This window comes from Magnolia sinica, chromosome 1, assembly GCF_029962835.1.
Source record: "Magnolia sinica isolate HGM2019 chromosome 1, MsV1, whole genome shotgun sequence".
Classification (NCBI taxonomy): Eukaryota; Viridiplantae; Streptophyta; class Magnoliopsida; order Magnoliales; family Magnoliaceae; genus Magnolia; species Magnolia sinica.
Genome location: NC_080573.1, coordinates 140,590,887 through 140,614,028, shown reverse-complemented (window position 1 = coordinate 140,614,028; position 23,142 = coordinate 140,590,887). Strand labels below are relative to the sequence as shown.

The 23,142-nt window shown below is 40.9% G+C and overlaps 1 protein-coding gene across 3 annotated transcripts; it reads left to right on the top strand.

The window, feature by feature from the left end:
- The first annotated feature begins 548 nt into the window (after nt 1–548).
- Nucleotides 549–22,291, top strand: LOC131221286 (sister chromatid cohesion protein PDS5 homolog C-like). 3 transcript variants are annotated; one of them, XR_009159183.1, is made up of 4 exons: nt 549–2,242; nt 2,357–2,404; nt 21,766–21,843; nt 21,929–22,291. XR_009159183.1 is itself a non-coding variant. In XM_058216493.1 (3 exons), exons 1-2 carry the CDS (start codon nt 951–953, stop codon nt 2,361–2,363), a joined length of 1,299 nt encoding a protein of 432 aa, XP_058072476.1. In that variant the 5' UTR covers nt 549–950; the 3' UTR covers nt 2,364–2,404; nt 21,766–22,291. The 3 variants fall into 3 exon arrangements, 2 of the variants coding, with proteins under 2 accessions (XP_058072476.1, XP_058072481.1); XM_058216493.1 differs by having other exon boundaries at nt 21,766–22,291; XM_058216498.1 differs by lacking the exons at nt 21,766–21,843; nt 21,929–22,291 and adding an exon at nt 20,170–21,633.
- The last annotated feature ends 851 nt before the right edge of the window (nt 22,292–23,142 follow it).

The following is a 23,142-nucleotide window of genomic DNA, read 5'->3' as shown; positions in this document are numbered from 1 at the left end:
TTGTAGGGTAACACCTAAAGAATGAGTCAAATCTAAAGCTTCAGTGGACCCCACCACATAAAACATTAGGGAGAGCGACATCTACCATTAAAATCTTTAAAGGGCCACCAAAGTTTTTGATTAAACTGATATTTGTGTTTTGCCTTCTTTCATGTCTGTGTTAACTCGTGAACAGTTTGGATTTCAAATAAACATGATGGTGGGCCTCAGTAAGGTTTCAACTGGTGGGAATCACTCTTCCCACTTTTTTATGTGGTGGGGTCCACTACAGCTTTTTATCTGCATCATTCTTTGGCTATTGTACTAAAATGATCTCTCCATATGAATGGACGGCGTGGATAAAAAATATACATCATGTTAGGGCCCACCGAACTTGGTGACGTCACTTCAGCAGCGAGTCTCGCTACTCAACCTGTCAGTAGCTAATCCGCGTCCCCACTCGGCACGCTACACGATCCACGTGTCGCGTGCCTATGCCTTCCCGCCTGTTTCAATCCGACGTGGCAATCATCCAGTTTAGCAGGTTTAAAAGGCCTTATGCCGACGAACTTACCCAACGGAAGAAATTGCAGAATTGTTTTGGGTTTCAAGCATTCCAGGAGCTTCTAGGTTCTGGAGGGTTAAACATTTCTTTTCCTTACCCTAGACTTTCTAGGGTTTCCGTACGGTTTCAGGGTTTCAGAGGACGAGAAGCCAGGGTTCCTAGGACTGCCTTCTCTTTCGTGTGTTGTTCTCGAAGCATTTCTAGGGTTTTGATGCCTACTGGTGTTTAGGGTTTTAGGACTTTTTGCTGGGAAATTAGGGTTCCGTACGGTCTTAAAAAAATTTATGGCCTGAAGCATTTCTAGACTTTTGCATGAACTTGGGGAGTTTTTTTTTTTTTTTGTCAGGTTTTGAAATTTTTTAAAAAGCATTCTAGGTTTTGGAAATTAGATGTGAGGAGCTAGTACATGGGGAGGAAGAAGGTGAGACCCGCGGGCGAGGAGGAGGAATTTCTAGACCAGTGGAGTAGTAATTCGGTGGTTTCGGACGACATTGGAAAGGGCGAAGTTCCCGTTAAGATTGACAGTGATAAATCCGCGCAAACTAATGTTGCTGGTAAGGCCGATGAGAAGAAATCAGTGGGAAAGAGAAAGAGCAATCCAGCAGGCAGCAGTACGAATGAAATGAGAGACACTAAGAAGCGGAAGAGGGGCGCGGATGCAAAGATGGCAGAGGCGTTCTTTAAATTGTACAAGGGACCCACATCAAGGCTTCGGCAGAGGAAGCAGAGTCCTTCCTTCCGGAAGGTTGCCTTGGGTGAGAGTGATTGTGACAAGATTGTTGGTAAGCGGGTGAAGGTGTTCTGGCCTGGGTCGAGGAGATGGTTTTTTGGGTGTGTCGGTTCATTCGACAGGAAGAAGATGGTCCATGACATTTTGTACGATGATGGTGATAAGGAACAGTTGAAGTTGATGGAAGAGCGGTTTGAGCTTGAGGTTATGCCTGATGAGGTTTTTCATGGGCCTGTCAAACTGAAGCCGGAGACAGAGAAGAAAGAAACGGGTTCTGATGATGGGGAGACTGGGAACGAGGATTTGGGTGAGGATGTTGATGCACAACCGGAGAAGAAACACAGGAAGGCAAAGGGAAATATAGGATCAAAGGCTGGAGAAAAGGTTAAATCAAAGCAGTCAGATGGGGTAGATAATGAGGAGGTGGAGAACATGGGTGTCGATATGCAGGTTGATGTGCTACCTAGAAAGGATGAGGAGAAGCCAATAAGAGAGGAATGTGAGGATGTCGTAAAACCTGGGGATGCTGGGGATGGAAAGGAACATGGTGAGAATGAAATTTCAAAGGTTCAGAATGAAACATGTGAAACATCTGATGTTGTAAAAGTTGCTAAACCTGAAAATGATGCTCAAAATGAGAAGTCGGGAATGCAAACAGGAGAGAAATCTCGAATTGAGAACAGGGGAGCTGCAGACGATGAGCCAAAAGGGTATGGATTGATAGAGAAAAATATCCCGGTAGGAGAATCAAACATGGACAATCCAGGTTTGCAGGAGCTGGGTGATAACCACACTGAGATGAATGAAGGTCAAGTTGACTTGGCGAGGCAGAGAACTGTCTTGAATGGAGGGTCAAGTACAGAAACTGAAGTTTTTCAGCTGCCATTGGATGATGAATCCAAGAAGGGTGAAGGTTCAGCTGATAAGAAGGATCGAGTTAAAAAGGGGCGAGGAAGGCCTAAAGTGAAGTGAGCATGCTTATTTTTTACATCTTAGTTGGTTTGGGCCTAATTTTGAACTACCCAAAGTGGTTTTCCTCTGCATAATTTAGTTGTGCTCATTTATGTACATTCCTTGGGCAGGAAGTGATTGGTTCTGAAGCAACAGGGAGCTTTTGCCATCATAGATTGGTATATTCATTAGCTTGCATTGGCATTTAAATTCTGACAGAGGTTACAACACTGTCTGGCTTTCTCGATTTTGCTTATTGTGGATACTGGATGCTATTGTTACCAGCTACATTTTCTTGCTCTTTATGCCACATGATATTTTCAAGAATTAGTTGCATTTCTCATTCTTTGGATTTACTGGTGTTGATATTACCCTTTGTTGTTGTTTGATATACATGGGAGCAACTTTCGATATATGTGTGTTTGCATCATATATGCGTAATTGGCGTTTGGTAGTTTGTTTTCCTAATCTTGAGTTCAATCACTTCCATGTTCATGTGCTTTTGCGAATTATTTTTTTTTCAATTTGTTCTTTTATAGGATTTCTTACAATTTCTCTATTCTTGGAATTTTCATAGAATTCAATGAATGTTGATGTTGATAGAAAAAATGTGGAAACATCTACTTATTTATTTTGCATTTCGATGGAAATTTGTGTACATTCTATTTCAACTGTTTTCAAGACATTTCTAATTTCTATTTCTATGGAAATGAAACATGGAATTGGAGTCAAGTGATATTCCAAACTTCAATAGTTATAAGATTTTTGGTTTTTCATAAATAGCAAGGGCTATCCAAGGTGGGGCATATCATCACTCACCATTGCCCCATGTGTTTGTACACCTGTGGCCTCATGACACGTAATGGGTTCCATTATGATATGGATCTATGAACTGTGAGCCACAGTTGGAGATGATACGACATAGCCGTGAAATATGGTGTAAGGGCATCTCTCCACATGACACATGAAAAGGTGATGTATTATGGGCCACAAATAGTGTGTTACAGTTTGGCTTTTCAGTTTGTACAAGTAGGCCCTTTTTTGGTGTCCAAACTGATGATATTATGGGCGCAAATTGCATTGTACTATTTGGGCTTTCAGTTTGTACAAGCCGAGTGGGTCAGGCCAATGATATTACGGGCCTCTCCTCTACGGTACCATTCTTGCTTTCAATTCGTTCGAGTTCTGTTCGTGTTCATTGGCCAAACCGATGATATTATGGGCCTCCCCCTCTACAACACTGGCCTTTGCTTTCAGTTTTTACGAGTAGTGTCTGTTGAGAATACAAACTGAGCCTTTTATTGTGTCGTGTCTTATGTTTACTGTCTCGTGTGTGTTGTCCTACAATGCATGCTCATGGTAAAGTAGGTTGTAACTCCTATCTATTTAAAGGGCCCAGGTCATCCAGTCTATTGTGGAGATTTTGTAAGCAACATAGCAACTTGTGCACCTGGGAGTTCTAATCTATTAAGACCAGTGTTTTAAACAGCAAATAGCATGTAGTTAGTAGTTTAGCATTCACCCCTCTAAAATCCATTGCATATTCAACAACTTTTTCATTTCCTTCACTGGCTGGAAATAAGTTGATATAAGGGGAATAACATCGCGAGAATTGTCTCACTGGAGTCAGAGTCCGTCAACGGGGACTTGGATCAAATTGACCTCTGTCCCCAAAACCATCTGTTTTAGAGCTCAAGCGTGTAGCATGTAGATACTTCTAAATTTTTAATTAAGGTTACGCTTGGTTGTGCCAATGTCACGAAATTTCATGATATTTTGCACTAAATTAGACTACTTAAAATGAAATTTCATGAAATGTGGTGGAACCAAACACTTCCGAAAATAATAGAAAAAATAGGGCAAAGATTAAGTACAAAGATAAAGAAAAAGTGCCGGAAACTAATTTAACACTGTTACTTATATTATTTTACTAATCATTGAAAATATTAACTAATTTTTATTGAAAATAAAAGATGGAACCAATAATTGAGTACATCAATTGATTTTAATGTTTTAGTGAAAAATAACTTTTAGCCCCAGTTCAATAGCATGTAGTGTGTCCTGTATGCAAAATAGCGTGTAGGTTTCACTCTATTGGAGTTATTTTTAAGAGCTACGTAGCGTAACGCTACGCTACGCTACATGATGTAAGCCACACACTACATAGCATAAGCTATTTAAAACACCGATTAAGACTGCTCGACCTTTTCTTAATATAAACACCTTATGTTTGTTGTTGGTTAGTTTGTTTAACATGGTAGAAGAGTGGGTTGGATCCCACTGTTGTTGTCTTCCTCATCCAACCGATTGATATGAGTGACCATTGGAAATATCTTAGCGATCGATCGCTTCTTTGATGCCCTTGATTTTGTATTTGCTGCACTCTCCATTCTCATCCCAACTGGCCCTTAAATTGCTACTGTAGGTGAGAAGCTGGTCATTGTTGTATTCCTGGTCATCACGGTCGTTGAAGAAGCTTGTCTTCAAGGTGAATCATTGTCCAAGTGATATGGTCCAATTGATGTGTGTTGAAGGTGGAGTAATGAGGCTGTGGATTGCCGCCTATATATAACCTAGAATCCAGGAAAATACAGGATTCCAACCTTGTTTTTGCTAAAAGCACAAGTTGTTCGAACTAAAAAACTAAGGGCGTGTTTGGACGGGCGAGGAGCATTGGAGTAGGGTGGAGTAGGTTGGATAGGTTTTCGAAATCCCATCCCGTCCGTATGGGTCTCTGTTTGGGCGGCGAGGGATTGAAGATCTACTGCAGATCGCGCTGGATTCGGACGGCTTCATCTGGGATTGCGAAATCCCGCGCTGGATATATCGGTGGATTACAATCCCTTCTCGATCCCATCTCACTCCCGTCGACAGCCCATCATATGGGCTGAAGATGGGATTTCTCAGGGTAGGCATTTGTGGCGGGAGATGTGGTAGATGGATGTTTTTTTTTGCCGCGAAATCACCCTATAAAGGGTGCCTTCAACCCGCGATGGCTGTTTTCAGATGACCGGTTCTGCCATCACAAGCTAAAAGGAGTGGTCGGGCTGAGGTAGGTTGTCTTCCTCGCAACACCCTTGTGTCATGTGCATATGTCTTGCATGTTCCAGGAATTGTTGATTTCTCTAACATCTGAGAGGGGCATAAATGATTTTCATTTCTTGTGATGTATCCCTCTCAGCTCACAGTGAAACAGGCCCAAATGTCATGCATTTGAGCCTGTCAAGCTGGCTGCCATGGCATCATTAGAAGTCCAGATATATATGTGTTGTTGGATTTCTTCTTCATAGGTCTTAGAATGATGTCCTGTTATTCCTAATGCTTTAATCTGATGTATACACATGTGATGTATTTCCCTGCATCACATGATTTTTCTTGAAGTTCTTATAACTCCGACGGTGGATTTGTTGTTGGAGCATGGCCGTCTGAGTTTTCTTCTATACCGCTTCTCAGGTTTTGGGCTTTTGGGTTCTGATTGTTGAAGTCTTTGCCGCCAAAATGATCCAGAGGGTTTTGGGTTCTCTGTATATATTTTGGGGATTTATGATTTTCCATGGGTTTCTTCAGTTTGGTAGATCGCATATGTTAGATAATGTAGTCTTTTCTTTGACTTGGCGCTGATCCATTGTTGTTCTTCATGAATCTGTCTTTACTTACTTCTACTGTTACATTGGTAGATCTCATATGTCTATCCATTGGACTTGAAAATCAATTTCTAAATTTTCTTTACCAGTGATCTCAGATGGATTTACTGTTGTTGGTTTTCCTTGGAATCCAGTTATATTATGTTTATTTAAACTAAGTATATTAATCATTGCTTGACCACTGATATCTTCATTTGCCGAGGAGGTCATGTGTATTTTCTGTTAAGTCAATTGAGATGAATTCAAGTAGAGGTGGAATGCATTCTTATAAATTTTTGTGTCTTCACTTTCCCACCCTTGAAAACTTATGACATGGCAAATATCATAAAATTCATTTACTTGCATCTGTCAAGTGGTGTGTTTGTGCAAAGATTATTAAGTATCCAGATCTGTCACATTCAGTTTCATCCGTGGAATTTCTCTGAATATCTCTGTATACTTTGCCATCTGTTATTAAGTATCCTGTTTTTTCACATCTGTCAATTTTGCTTTAATGTACCTCAGTTATTATTTGAGCCATATGGATTCTGTTTTCTATATTATGTGAACTTCATTTAACATCGACTTCACAACATCTGACTATCTAAGCATATTTTGTCATATGGGTTTTATTCAATATGCATAAAGTTGAATTTTGGACAATACTCTACTAATTTCATTCCAATTGATGTTGATTGTTTTTCATGAATTCCTGTTTACTCTCAGTGGGCAGTTAGTTTGATTGAATCTCAAAGTGGAATAAGATAGCCTGTCAAGTTCAGTCTGCTTTCCTTGTTACCACTTATCAGATTGTGGATTCTCTGTTGTTGGATTTCCCTGGAATCCAGTTCTGAGATTTGATTTACAGTACCAATAATAATCAGTGTATAAAACTCTTCCATTTTCATTTTCGGGAAGGAGTCCGTGTATATTTTCTGTCCAGTTCTGGTGAGATGAAATCGTTGTTAACAGTAACATATATTCTCACAAAAAGGATGCTTCTCACCTTCCCACCCTTGAAAACTTAAGACATGGCAAATTGCTTGCAGAATCATTTTCTTGCATCTGTCAAGCGGTGTGTGTGTGCATTCATTTGAGGATTTTGTTTTTCACATTTCTTGTAGTTTGTGGAATTGCTGTGCATATCTTTGCATATGTTGGCATCTGTTATTAACTATCCTGTTGTTTCACATGGGTCTATTTTGCTTTACTGTTTCTCAGGTATTATTTGGGCATATGGATTCTGTTTCTCATATTGTGTGGAATTTCATTCAATATCAACTTCGACTCATGTGACTATCTTTGTCATAGATTGTCATATGGGTTTTCTTCAATATGCATAAAGTTGAAATTTGTCTTATACTCTACTAATTTCATTCCAATTGATGTTGATTGTTCTTCATGAATTGTTGTTTACTCACAGTGGGCAGTTAGTTCGATTGAATCTCAAAGTGGAATACGATAGCCTGTCAAGTTCAGTCTGTTTTCCTTGTTGCCACTTATCAGATCGTGGAGTGACTGTTGTTGGATTTTCCACAACTTCATTTCTGAGATTTGATTTACACTACCAATATTAATCATTGTTTGAATCACTTCCATTTTCATTTCCTGATAGGAGTAATTGTGTATTTTCTGTCCAGTTCTAGTGAGATGAAATCTTTGTTAACAGTAACATGTATTCTCCAAAAAAAAGGATGCGAGAGTCATTTTCCCACCCTTGAAAACTTAAGACATGGCAAATTGGGCTGCAGATGCATTTTCACTGCATCTCTCAGGCGGTGTGTTTGTGCAAAGATTATGAAGTATCTTGTTTTTCACATTCCTTGTAGTCTGTGGAATTTCTCTGAAGGGCATTGCATATTTTTTCACCGTTTATTAAGTATCCTGTTGTTTCACATGGGTCTATTTTGCGAATTTCTGTTTCTCAGGTATTATTTGGGCATATGGATTCTGTTTCTCATATTGTGTGGAATTTCATTCAATATCAACTTCGACTCATCTGATTGCCTTTGTATATTTTGTCATATGGGTTTTCTTCAATATGCATAAAGTTGAAATTTGTCTTATACTCTACTAATTTCGCTGAAATTGAAGTGGATTGTTCTTCATGAATAGTTGTTTACTTCACAATGGGCAGTTACTTTGATTGTTTTCTCAATGTGGAGTAAGTTGGATTGCAAGTTCAGTGTGTTTTCATTGTTACCAGTTTGTTTTCGATGGATTTACAGTTGTTGGTTGACCTTGGAATCCAGTTCTGAGATTTGATATACACTACCAATAATAAGCCTCATTTGCTTATTTGCTTCCTTTGCTGGAATCTATATGTTACAAATTTCTCAATTGGTTAATCGCAGCTTTGTAGCTTTTCCGTGAAGTTTATCTGGTATGGTTTCTGTAATCTCACTGTTATCTGTGATACATATCTGGTATGGTTTCGCAATGATCTGGTAGTTAATAATGCACACTCCATTCAATTTTCAAGTCGTCAGATTATATGCGAACAGTTTGCTGGATATTCAATTTCTATTACAAGGGAAGGACAAGTGAGGCTGGATAATCAACCCTCCTTCAGTGTTGTTTCAAAAGGATACTCAGTTTCTGACAACCGTGCAACAGTTAGCTGGATATTCAATTTCTATAGTTGGACACACCAATGGGGTCCACATGCAGTTAATATTCTTTGATATATGTGTTTTATATCTCCATCTGGGCCTGTATGGCATTCATTAACAGATCAGATTGTGAAATTTTCTGGTAAAATAATGGGATTGTTGGTATATCTTAATGTGGTGTGGTCCACCTGAGATATATAGCCCTCTAATTTTTGGGACAATGGTGTAAGATGATATGTGAAAATGGATGAAGGGCATGGATGAAACATTTACATCATGGCCGGGCACAGAGAGCACAGACTGCCAGCCACGCGCATGATGGCAGGCGTTGTATGCAATCCGTCCATTGGCGCCAAACGGTTATAACCGTCCTTTCCAATAACGTTAGTACGCCCGGCCAATCCCATGGGTCGCATGCAATCCCACGCCCGGCCAAACACCATCTGTTGTAGCATTCCCCCGACCGTCCGCCGTTCCAAACATGCCACTAGCTGGCCATTGGATATAGCAATCCAGTGGGATTGCATGCAATCCACTGACACACTCATTTATCATCTTGAAAGCCGTGCAATCCACCCTAATACAACCCAATCCCATCCAACCTGCCCGGCCAAACAGGCCCTAAATGTACAGTACAAACTCTCAACTCAATCATAAAAAAGCCTGGACAATGGAAAAAGAATGATACTGAAGAAGGGTAGACTGTGAAGACGAATGATAATGAAGAAGGATAGATTGAACGTGAGGTTGAAGGTTGAAATCACTGAAAAAGTGGAAACATATTTTGCAAAGGAGCAGGGAAAGATTTGTACCTTGCAAATTTGTTTGATGGGGAACAGGAGGGAGAGTTGTTGGACAAGATCGATCGCAGAAAGTGGAGGAAGAGAGATGGAGATTTCCAAGGGTTGAAAATGTAAACCTAGGAAATGAATGTTTAAGTTTAGCAAGGAAATGTAGAAGGGCCTTTTTCCATCAACATTTATGTCCAAGGAAAGCAACCTTTTCAAGAACATGTAAACAGAGGTTTTAAGTATTTTCCAGGGGTATGCTGTACACACTTCCATTTTCACTCCCAAATAGTAACATCTGCGTTTCTGGAACTTAGCCTGTTGGTGTTCCGATCGCCATTGTTATGTGGCTTATGTTGGATTCTCTTGATCTTGGCATCTACTTTTCTTATGTACTTTGATAAGATATGGCCTTTGGGAGTGCTTGTACTGGATATGAAAACCTATTGGTCTATAGATGTCCCAAGCTATGTTTAAAACCAAGGAGGTGGCTCAAATGCTGCACGGAGGCAAGGGCGACTAACGTTTAAAACTGAGTTGATAGGTCCTAGTCTTGAGTTGACTAATGCAAGTTGTCAGAATTGGTCATATTCATGCAGTGTCCTATGCTCCACAATGATATCCACATAACTGCATATCTTTTAGCTCTAGTGTCCAAATTACATTGATTGTGATGTTTTATTTTTCCTAATCAGTATCATGGCATCACAGGGCCCCAATTTTTTTGCAATATTTGAGTGTAGGATCATGCAATCTGGTTTCTCGTTTGCAAACATTTATTTTTTCCAGGAAAAAACAAGTCTTTTGCTTCCTTTCAAAAAAGAGAGAAAAAATTTGCATGTCTTTTGCTGCTTAGGATGGTGTTGTTTTTGCAACTTAATCTTTAAATCGTTAATAAAAATGTTTCTTATCAATCAATTGATGCTGCCACAACCTCCAGTGCCAATGGTCCCTGCTTGCAGTACAAGTTTATGAGTACAAAGAAATGAAATTGGCTACCTTGTATTTTGAGTAGCATCTTTGAGTTCTATACAAAATTTTGTGAACTTAAAAAGCATCTGTATGCTTGATTGAGTTAAAAACAGTTTTAGAGCTTGCAAGATGGCTCTCAGCACTGCTATTTCTATACACCTTCTAAAGTTCTCATATGAAGAAATCAAGATAATAAAAATCTGATCCGTCGTTTATTATAGAGAATGGCAAGTGCTTAATTATATAAGACGAGGAGAAAGTACATCACCTTATTTTTCTTGTCCATTTTCCTATTTTGTTGCTTTAATCAGTTTGGTCTTCTATTTTTAGAACTGTTATTGTATTCTGTATTTATCGTTCACTTGTTTGTTTTGCTATTATGGTACATTCCTTTATTTTGCTTCCACATTTCCCAATGATGAAAGGTTTAGTAATCTGAACTCATCAAAACTTGCAAAATATCAGTACTCTCTCTGCATTCTTTAAGTTTAAAGCTGTGGTTCAGGAACCATGATTTTGGTGATAGCTTGGTAATATTCATTGAGGGAGGTTGTGGATATGCTATGGATCAAAGAAAGTACTGGTTTTAGCTGGCTGCTGGATACTACTTACTGAACTCAATTGATTGCTTGCCTGCAATGTTCTAAAACCTGGACTCGGGCTATCAGACCTGTTTGGACTGAAACTGGACACTAAAATGGTCCATGTTTCCCTAAAAACTTATCAGTTCTATGGGGATAACTGTTAAGAAAAGAAACACACACACACACACACAAATGCATCCAACAAAGCTTGCGATGCAGGACATGAAATTCAAATATGATGTGCAAGATTTTCAGGCTTAGATCACGTTAGTTCAGAAACAATTACACAAAATTTCATATCCCACACAAAAGTTCAAGCATTCAATCAAGGGGAATCTATGCAAGCCCAGGCCTACATAAGCTAGGGTTGGATCAATCAAAATTATAGACCAAACAATAATCAAATGAGGGTAAATTCATCCACACATGCATAGAAATAATTCCCCAATCCAAGGGGTTCACAGATTTCAATTCGGGGAACCCTAGGTTGAAGAAAGGGCATAAAATTGGGGATTTGAATAAGTTAGGGTTAGGTTTTGGGATTTTGGGTAAAAGAGGAGTGAAAGAGAGGAGAGAGACGAACCGGAGAAGTAACGCATTGTGGACAGCAGTAATGGCCTAGACGCACTTGCTTGTGATCCCGGCTGCACGTGTGTGGGGCCCACTATTCAGAAAAAGGTAAGCTTGGCCCTGGTCGGTCAGGGGTGGACTCCAAAACCCTTAAATATCAGCTCGATCCGATGCACGGTTTGTGCGTGGTGCTCCGCCGAAGTTTCGGCCCTCCTGCAAGGCCAGATTCTGAAATTCTGTTGCAGAGAGAAAAACTGCTGCAATAGAGAATGGATTTTAAGCGTAGATGATTGTAAGAGGAGAAATATGGATGACAGAAGGTGGGGGCGAATCGGGATAGGTGTGGCTTCGCACCACGGTAGTCAGCCCTTCGAGGAAGGGAGGGTTTCACACCCAATTGAATCTCTACAACTCAAGAATTTAGAGGAGCAAAAAAATGTAGAAATTTTATTAATCTTCAATGAATTAAAAAGACTACAAGGGGTGCCTATTTATAATAAAACCCTATACCCCAAAACTCCCGCCATGTTGCCAAGCTATTACTTGGCAATGAAGTAATAAAAAATAACAACTAATTAAAGTAATCTAAACCGTCCATGACACTTGTAATAATAATAATAAGCAAAACCTAAAATACGAGATTAATTAGACTAGTGGGCCACGATCATGATAACCCATAGTGGGCTTTATATGGCTATCGGGTCCACTCCAACGAACCAAAACGCAATCCTTTAACTAGGAGGCCCTCCCTGGACGTCGTCATCGATCTAGATCGATGGTGGGGCCCTCCTCCATCTTGTGTACGTGTGTGTGGGGGGTATGCGTGTGCGCGTGATGTCTCCATCAATTCTCCCCGGTTGCGAAGATTTCAGCACTGGCGAAACAAAACTCCTGAACCGCTCCAAGATGTCAGGATCAAGTCTCTGAAGCTCCTCCTCAGTGAGCCATGTACTGTCTGAAGCTGGGCGTGACTTCCACTTAAGCAGGTACTTCTGAAACCCACCTTCTGACGTTAATACTATCTGATGGTCCAGAATATCCTCTATTTCCTCTCTGGATGTGGGAAGGTTAGGTATGGGAGGTAGAGGTTAGGAGAAAAGGTTAGGAAGAGGCCATGGATCAAGGGACAAATCTAGGGAATCAGGATGGGTGAGCGAAGGGCCGGAGAAAGTATCAGTGGTCCCTGAAAAGGAACTAGATCCTCCACATTGAATGCGGAACTAATTCCCGTGGAAGGTGGAAGATTTACCACATACGCATTAAGACCATTTCGTTTTATAATTTTGAAGGGTCCAGCGCTACACGCGTGTAATTTACGAACGGCCCTCTGAGGGTACCGCTCGGGCCTAATGCGGACCATCACAGAGTCCCCTACATTGAATTCTTTAAAACGTTTATGCTGGTCTGCAGAAAATTTGTAATGTTTATTACTAGTAGTGATGTTTCGCCTGATTTCTTGATGTAATGAATGAATGTGATGCACAAAGGACTCTGTAGACTCTGATGGCCTATAGGACAGTGACTTAGGGACAAGATCAATAGGTTTCCTAGGCTTATAACCAGTAACGACTTCAAAAAGACTTAGACTTGTGGACCTATTGACAGAATTATTGAACGCAAACTCGGCTATAAGAAGTACGGTGTCCCATGTCCTAGTGTGCTTTCCTACTAAACACCTAAGGATACTCCCTAGGCTTTTATTGACCACATCGGTCTGACCATCGGTCTGAGGGTGGTAGGCAGAAGAAAATTGGAGTTTAGTATTCATCATGTGCCATAGTGTCTTCCAAAAGTAACTCATGAATCGCACGTCACAGTCAGACACTGGTTTTTGGTAACCCATGCAGTTTGACGACCTCACTAAAGAACAACTTTGCAACATGAGATGTGTCAGGTTTTACAACAAGGAAAGAAGTGGGCCATTTTAGAAAAACGGTCTATGACAACAAATATAGAATCGTGTTTCTGAATAGTCTTGGGGAGTCCAAGCACGAAGTCCATACTGATGTCCTGCCAATGGATGAATGGAACTGGCAACGGTGTGTATAATCCTGTATTTTGCTTCTTTTGCTTTGCCAGTTGACAAGTACGACATTGCCCGATAATTTTGGCCACGTCTCACTTGAGGCTTGGCCAATGAAACCTATCCTCCACTAGGGCAATGGTCTTGTCTCAGCCGAAATGACCCGTGACTCCCGAATGTAACTCTCAGACAAGAAAATCGTGGAGGGAGGTGCGCGGTATGCACAAGCGGTCACTCTTAAACAAATATCCGTCTAAAATTAAGTACTTACTGCTAGCTCCTGACGGACTCTCTAACAACGACGCGTACACAACTACAAAATCTGGACACTCAGAATATTCTTCTTTGATGCGCTCAAGGCCCGTGACTTCAACACTCATGGAATTGAGTAACGTGACTCGACGACTCAACGCGTCGGCGGGCTTATTCTCTACACCGACCTTGTGCTTAAGCATAAAAGTGTACTCTTGAAGGAATTGAACCTACTTGGCGTGCCTAGAGTTTAATTTCTTCTGAAATTTCAAATATCTCAAGGCCTCGTGATTTGAGAATAAGATGAATTCTTGCGGCAATAGGTAATGATGCCAATGACGCAGTGATTGCACTACCGCATAGAACTCTTTGTCACAGGTGGAATATTTTTGTTTCGCCTCATTCAGTTTCTCACTAAAAAAGGCGACAGGGTGCCCTTCCTGACTAAGTACTCCTCCTATGCCGACTCCTGACGCGTTACATGCGACTTAGAAGGCTTTTGAAAAATCTGGAAGTCGCGTGACTGGAGCTTCAGTCATCTTGACTTTTATCTCCTTGAAGACCTTCGAGGCTGCTTTTGTCCATTGAAACTCTCCCTTTTTTATGCAATCTGTGATGGGAGCCATAATGGAACTGAAACCTCGAATGAACCGCCTATAGAAGGTGGCTAAGCCGTGAGAGTTGTGCACCTCATGAATATTGCGGAGTTCAGGCCAATTAAAGATGGCCTTGACCTTCTCGGGATCCGCTGATACGCCCTCAACTCACACAATAAAACCTAAGAAGATAACACTACTAGACAAAAACGCACACTTCTTTAGGTTGACGTACAATTTCTCGGCTCTAAGGATCCCACAAACCTGCCTCAAATGGTTGAGGTGTTGTTCCTTGGTTATGCTATAAATCAAGATATCATCACAGTATACGACCAAGATCTTCCCTATGAAGGGCCTCAACACTTGGGTCATCACACGCATGAAAGTGCTTGGGGCGTTAGTTAACTCAAAAGGCATAACTAGCTACTTGTATAGCCTATCCTTCGTCTTGAAGGCCGTCTTCCACTCATCACCAGGGCGTACACGGATTTGGTGATAACCACTTTTGAGGTCAATTTTCGAGAAGATAGTAGCATTGGCCATCATATCTAATATCTCATCAAGATGCGGTATGGGAAACCGATACTTGACTGTAATTTTGTTGATGACCCTACTATCAACACACATCCTCCATGTGCCATCCTTCTTAGGTGTAAGAAGGGCAAGCACGGCACACGGGCTCATGCTCTCTCGAATGAAACCTGTCTCTAGGAGTTCATCAATCTACTTCTTCAACTTAGCGTGTTCTTTTTGGTTCATTTTGTAATGCGGGAGGTTTGGTAGAGTCGCCCCAGGGATTAAATCAATGGCATGCTGTATATCCCTCATGGGGGGAAGCTCATTTGGTAGATCATTAGGAAAGACATCGCGAAACTCATGCACTACCTGAATGGCCTCAGTGGGCAACTCTACACTAGCCTCTGGTACACTCTTCCTAGTCATGAGGGCGCATACCATGGAGTCCGTCTCCGTTTCTCGCTCAAAGTCTTTGGCATTTAGAATATGGAGAGGCTTGGACTTGGACTTCGATTCCTTCAATTCTTTTGAGCCGCTCACACCACTCTGTGTGGTGGATTCCTTTCCAGTCGTGTTCTTGAGTTGTAGTGGATTTAATATGACCTTTTTGCCCTTGAACCAGAATGTACACACATTTGAACAACCAAATATGGTAACATCCCTGTCATAGAGTCACGGTCTACCCAGAATGATATAACCAACATCCATGGGAACAACATCACACCAAAGTGTGTCTTTATATGATCCAAACTGAAGAGGAACAAAACAACGGTGTGAGACTGGAATGGAAGTTTCATCAACCCAGGAGACTCTGTAGGGTTGAGGATGAGCTTCCAGCTTTAAGCCCAAACGGCTCACAGTGCTAGTCGATGCCACATTGGCACAACTACCACTATCCACGATCATCTTACAACTCTTTTCCCCACACTTTGCATAAGTGTAGAAGATCGTGTTGCAGTGTCAATCGTCAGTATTCTTGCTTGAGCAAAGGCGCAACGCACAACTGCGAGGGTCGTAGACTCTTGCGCTCCCTCTTCCTCATCACTAGGGGTTTCTACTGGCTCATATTTTTCCTCATCACCTTCACTCTGTGGGGGCACTACTTCTACTTGCCCATCAATAAGGAGTACTTTGGTACCCTCTTTCGTGTCGCACTGGTGGGCAAAGTGACTAAACCCCTGACACCTAAAACACCTAGTTGCCTCACTTCCACATGAACTAGACCCGACAATCTCTTTACCCTTATCATCCTTGGGCTTGGACTGAGAACTGTTGGAAGGTTTGTTTTGGTATCCAGTGTGAGGTTTAGCTCCAGAGGGGTTGGCCTTAGCACTAGAATCGTGAAAGTCAAACCGGTCTTAACACATGCTTTGAGATATTGCTCGATGTCTAACACTACTTGATACAATTGTTCAATGGTGTCTATGTCTTTGGCAAGCAATTCTCTCCTAATATAAGGACGAGTGCCCATTTTAAAGCGAGCAAGGGTGAGTACAGGGTCCTGATCAACCTCGCAACGGGTCAAGTACTCTTTGAATTTCTCAATATATTCAACAACACTCATGGAACCTTGTCGAAGAGACTGTCATTCCTCAACCAACCGTAAGTGATAAGAGAAAGGGAGATACTTCTCTTTAAGTGTTTCTTTCATCTCTCCTCAATGGACTATCGAGAGCTTTCTCGCTCTTTCTTTCTTTCGCTCTACCGTCGCCCAAAACCTCTTTGCTTAGCCCACAATCTTGATCTTGACGAATCGAACTCGACGAGCATCTGACATGTCATACCACTCAAAATAGTGGTCCATTTCCGCCAACCAATCTAAATGGGCTTTAGGGTCTAAGTGGCCATCAAATGTAGGGGCATTTACTTTAACTCCCTTGAGGAGTTGTGCATCTGAGTCATATTGATCATGATATCCCTTGCCGGGGGGGTGCATGAGTGCGCGCCCATGACCAATTCCTTGACTACCTCCATTCCTTGGTCTAACCTCCTGACCACCTGCCTGAGATTGGGTGTCTTCCCCGATGGTGAGGTTAGCCCCGAGGGAGGTCTGTAGTTGGGTAACGCGCACATTAAATTGCTCAAGGAGTTGGTCCATACGCTGTTCCAAGCGCTTATCCAAAGACTCAAACTGTTGGGTCAACTTGTTCACTGATTCTTGCAATTGTTCTATGTTTAGTGTAGGGTGCAAACCAAAACCACGACCTGTACGTGTGTCCATACAACTACTAACCATTGTTGTCAAATGCGAGCGCATATGCGCATACCGTGGATCGAATCGCATATGCCATGATGGCATATGCGATCCTGGTATGCCATGGCATACTTTTATATGCGATAAATATGCGATCGCATATGCGAGTATGCGATTGCATATTTCCTAATAATCAGAGTGGAAGCAATTTTTTTATTTTTTATTTTTTCAATTTGGAGAACTTTTTCCTATAAATAGGCACTCATAGCCCCTCCATTTTCACTATTCTCTACTCCAAAGCTTTAAATCTATTACTCTCTCTCTTACTCTAATCTCTCTACAATTACTTCAAGTATATTTATTTTTTGTATTTTATAGGTTGTGCTTACTTTTTGTAAATTAAGCTGTAAGTTATAACTTGTAAGTTGTTTCAAGTTATCCATTTATCAGAAAAATTTCTTTACTTGAAGTTTATAATAATTAGTTCTCTTTTAATGCAGCTTGATTGTTTTGTTAAAATTTATATAATATAATATAAGTAATTAAATATATAACTTAATGAAACACTCAAACTATAATGAAATAAGTAAAATAACTCAATCCAATCATGCGTACTAATTAGGCAAGTTTTTCCTATTTTTTTAGATTTTTTTCATTTTTATTATTTTATAAAAAATATGCCATGGCATATGCGATTGTGCGATCGCATATGCTGATCGCATACAATGGCATATGCGATTTGACAACATTGCTACTAACTCACCTAAAGACCCACTATGACTCTATGCGCCTAGATGGGACTAAATGCTCTTATAGGACTCTATATGGGTAAAACGATATAATACTACACGATTTTCAGCAACCTACCTGTCCAAAGAATCTGTTAGCAGAAAATCCAGCAAAGAGATATTGGGGATTTTCTGATAGCAGAAAATTCAGCAGCTTGTACCAGGAATTATAGACATCTAAACAGCTCTATATGATGGGACCTGATGCATAATGGACACGACAAACTAACCCCTAAACCTGTAAAGCATTCCCCTATAAGAACCCTAAGCACTGATACAAAATTTGAAGCAGGACATGAAATTCAAATATGATGTGCAAGATTTTCAGGCTTAGATCACGTTAGTTCAGAAACAATTACACAAAATTTCATATCCCACACAAAAGTTCAAGCATTCAATCAAGGGGAATCTATGCAGGCCCAGGCCTACACAAGCTAGGGTTGGATCAATCAAAATTATAGACCAAACAATAACCAATGGAGGGTAAATTCATCCATACGTGTACAGAAATAATTCCTTAATCCAAGGGGTTCACAGATTTCAATTCGAGGAACCCTAGGGTTGAAGAAAGGGCATAAAATTGGGGATTTGAATAACTTAGGGTTAGGTTTAGGGATTTTGGGTAAAAGATGAGTGAAAGAGAGGAGAGAAACGAACCAGAGAAGTACCGCACGCATGGACAGCAGCAATGGCCCAAATGCATGTGCGTGTGATCCCGGCCGCACATGTGTGGGGCCCACTATTCAGAAAAAGGCCAGCTTGGCCCTGGTCGGCCAGGGGTGGACTCCAAAACCTCCAAATATCAGCTCGATCCGATGCACGGTTTGTGCGTGGTGCTTCGCCGAAGTTTCAACCCTCCTGTAGGGCCAGATTCTGGAATTCTACTGTATAGAGAAAAATTGCTGCAATAGAGGATGAATTTGAAGCGTAGATGATTGTAGGAGGAGAAATATGGATGGTAGAAGATGAGGGCAAATCGGGATAGGTGTGGCTTCGCACCACGGTAGTTAGCCTTTCGAGGAAGGAAGGATTTCACACCTAATTGAATCTCCACAACTTAGGAATTTAGAGGAGCAGAAAAACGTAGAAATTTTATTAATCTTCAATGAATTAAAAAGACTACAAGGGGTGCCTATTTATAATAAAACCCTATACTCCAAAACTTGCGCCATGTGCTCAACCTATTACTTGGCGATGAAGCAATAAAAAATAACAATTAATCAAAGTAATCTAAACCGTCCATGACACTTATAATAACAATAATAAGCAAAACCTAAAATACGAGATTAATTAGGCTTGTGGGCCACGATTATGATAACCCATGGTGGGCTTTATATGGCTCTCGGGTCTACTCCAATGAATCAAAACTCAGTCCTCTAACTAGGAGGCCCTCCCTGGACGTCGTCATCGATCCAAATCGATGGTGGGGCCCTCCTTCTCCTTGCGTACGTGCGTATGGGAGGCGTGCGTGTGCGCCTGATGTCCCCATCAGCTTGAATCCACTCTTTCCAAGCATAAACCAAACATTCCTACCAGCAGGCTAATAGCAGATTGGCTGCTAATTCTTGATGTTTTTTAGTATTTGGATGTGTCATATTTATGGGCCAAAATGGACCTGGCGGGTCTCTCCATTTGTACCGCCAGTTGGACTTAACCCGCAAAAGTGGGTCTTGGTCTGGTCCCTCTTTTAAACTGGTGCCACTGTCATTAATTCAATATACTTCAACAGTTCATTTTCTGAAAGGGTTAATAAATAAAATGTTATATTTATTTGATTTTAATCCCATTGTTTTGGTCCAACATGGAGTGTGACTCTTTCTATCCATAGTCTATGCTTCATGGAGTGTGTTTTCATTTTATTTTTTATTTCTGGTGACCTTGTATACTTTTCATTTCCTAGTTTATAACTCATGGTGTGTGTTTTGTTCTTTTGTTCTTTCTTTCTATCTTTTTTTTTTCTTTTCGTGACCTGCTATACTTATCATTCCATTGCATATCTCACGTCGATATGGGAGAAAAAAGCAAAAGAAAAATAAGTGGAACAGAAAAATGTAGTTCCCCTTGCTTCTGCTGCTGTTGTTATTGAATCTTGAAAAATAATCACAGGGATTGACCTTTATGACTTGTTCAAATCTTCTAATCGAATTGTTGATGTTTGCATCTCTGTATACTTATCATCTGTTTATATCATAAGTTTGTACTTTCTAGTGAGGATATGTTTAATAATGTGCAGTCCACTCGAAATAAAGAAATGTCAGTGGTCCCATTTTTTTTCTTTGATTCGCTGTGGTCGAACTGGGGTTTCATACCAGATTGGTAGCTGTCATTATGGGGGAAGCTGTGGATGTATTTACTTTTGTATGTAGTTACCCAATACTCATTCAAACTGTTGCTTGTTTCTGAGTATTACATTTTGGATTTTTTAGTGTATGGATGACATGTAAACTCGCCCATGCATGTGCACCAGACTTGGGTAGGTGTCTTTTAGTGCATTCACACCTTGAAGTTTGCTCTGAATAAGGTTTTTCTTTATTCTTTTTTTTTTTTTCCAGAAAGGCCTGAATAAGGTTACCGTGACACTTATACATCATTATATCCTTGTTCCAGATATTTGGCATTGGCTTTACAAATCCTGTGCGCAGGGCATTATCATCATTTGACCATGATTGACTGCCGGCCGTCTTCTCACCCACGACCATGTTTGAGCTTCCATTTAACTACTAAAAATATGATATCAGTCACCTCGTTTTTAAATTAATCATCATCATCATCATTGAAGCACTATCCCAACTAGTTGGGGTCAGTACACGAAACTTGTTCCATCATTTCACTATATCAAGGACCATATCCTCAGTTAAATCATATATCTTCTCTTACTACCTCACCCACATCTTTTGGGCCTTTCCCTTGCCCTTTTAGAGCCTTCTACTTGAATCCACTCCTTCCAACCATTGCAGTTTTTGGTCTCCATTTCACAAGGCCAACCATCCAAGTCAACTTTCCCTTATCTCCCATTGGAAATACTTTTAACCAATAAGATTGGTTTATCAGCCTCTGCCAAGAGGGTTTCCCACAATCTTGTTCGTCCACTCACCGAAAACTGAGTGGGCCTTTTGGTGCTTATTTTGTTGAGCAGGGGTTGAGATGACGAAGTCCATCCAAACATACAAACAAATATTGTGGTCTAAAACTGCATTTCAGTGTCAAGTGCCCCCTTTGAGGGTGCATCCAAATGGTTCCATAGTGGAGTAGTGGTCCTAGTGGATAACCGAATGCATGAAAACTACAATATGTTTGCTATATTAAACACTGTCAAATGAACTAATGAGATCTTAATTAACAGCCTAAAAGAGAATTCTTTGCTACTTTGCACACAAATAGCAACGTCTTTTGCTACATTCCTCTTTAGTAAGTTACGTTTCCATCTGTCTTTGTAATCCTTACAATACAAGTTACGTTTCCACCTGTGAAAATGTAGCAGCCTCTATGGCCGCTGAGGTTCAGACCATTGCTGCTATCATGACCTTTCCGGTTACTAACTCTAATCCATTGCCATGATGATACATTGGTGTAGCATGTTGGACCACAGTTTTAAGACATTCCACTCAGATGCAGTGGAACCTAATCTGGTTTGGCACCATGATTCAACCCTCCCGTGTCACCCTCAGCTTGGGTGAGTAGCGACATGATTCACGGTTGAACTAGCCGATCCAGGTTGCCGAGTCTTTTAACATTGTGGTGGACCTAGTTTAGTAATAGCACCAACGGTATTAGCTCACCTTCCCCATGTGGCTAGAACACAAGGGTTGTGTTTTTTGAGCAACAGGCTCAACATGGGGTATGAAAAGAAAGATATGAAAATAAAACCATAATTATTTCTTTAAAAAAAATCCATAATGTATAACTATGGCCTTTGTTGCTTTTAAGTCTCTCTCTCTCTCTCTCTCTCTCTCTCTCTCTCTCTCTCTCTCATTTTTTTTTTATTAATGGAAAATTGAAATTGGATTTCGGCTTTGTTGCAGGCTCTTTTTTTTGTAGGTGGTCAATGACAGACGGTATCAGCACATGAATAGATCCCGTCATCAGAGCACAATTTTGAGGTTATAATTGTAAGATTTTGGTGGTTTATATGTGCTGATAATTTTGTTCCCACAGATTTCTGCTTGGATTTCGGCTTTGTTGCAGGCTTTTTTTTGTAGGCGTCAATGACAGATGGTATCTGCACAGGAACAGCTCCCGTCACCGGAGCACAATTTTGAGGTTATAATTGTAAGATTTTGGTGGTTTATATGTGCTGATAATTTTGTTCCCACAGATTTCTGCACCAATTGGCTTTTGCAGATGTGATCTTGTTCGGTTCTTTCCAAGGTGGGCTAAAGCCGTGATTGGATGCACTATCCAATTCAATTGCTTTTGTTTTGCCTAAGCTAGTGGTGGGAAAAAATAAAAAAGAAAAAGAAACGTTTTCCCAGTAGGATTGCTGTTACTTTCAAATTGTGACTGGTTAGACTGGATGTTCTCAAATCAATTTACTTGTGCATCCAAACACGACCTTAGCTTGTCTTGTGAATGGTTTGATTTATAATCATTGTGTGTACATTGCAGAGACGGGGCTATCACATTCGGGTCCTTTCAGGTCTATCGTACCATCACTGGATTTACGACCATGGCAGCATATTTTTAAGGCCTCTCTGCAGCAGCTGGAATCCAGAACACTTGTTGTGCATGCGTGCAAAACTGGACTGCTCAAATTGGACGTGGATTGCCTGCAGCCCTAAGCTGTGGGGTCCACCGTGATGTATGTGTTATATCTATTGCGTCCATTTGTTTCACCGGTTCATTTTAGTTGTTGGCCCAAACATGAGGCAGATCTAAAGCTTAAGTGCACCGTACCATGAGGAGAGACTGTGAATTGAACATCCACTGTTGAAAACTTCCTAGGGTCAAAGAAGTTTTTGATCAAGCTGATATTTGTGCTTCCCCATCATCCAGGTTGCAGCCACCTTATGAATGGGTTGGATGGCATATAAAAATCATGGGTGCGAGGGAAGTTTCAACTGTGGGCGTCCTTACCCCCGCCATCTCATGTGACGTGGTCAACTTGAGCTTTGGATCTGTAGGACGTTTGGGCTCATGTCCCACATTGAGCTGGCAAAAGGGGATGCAGATCAGGTGGTGTTGCCAACACCACCCCCAGCAGTGGTGTGGCGATGTGTTGGGCACTGGGCACTGTGGGGCCAATGTCAATGTGATGTATGTGTTTTATATCCATGCAGTCCATCTGTTTTTCCAGCCCATTTTAGGCATAAACCCAAAAAAGAAACAGATCCAAAGCTCAAGTGGATGACACCACCGGAAATAGTGGTGATTGAAAATCAACCATTAAAAACATATAGGGG

Bases quoted from the DNA above. Each gene is read 5' to 3' on its own strand.
- LOC131221286 (XM_058216493.1), top strand. From the start codon at position 951: ATGGGGAGGAAGAAGGTGAGACCCGCGGGCGAGGAGGAGGAATTTCTA.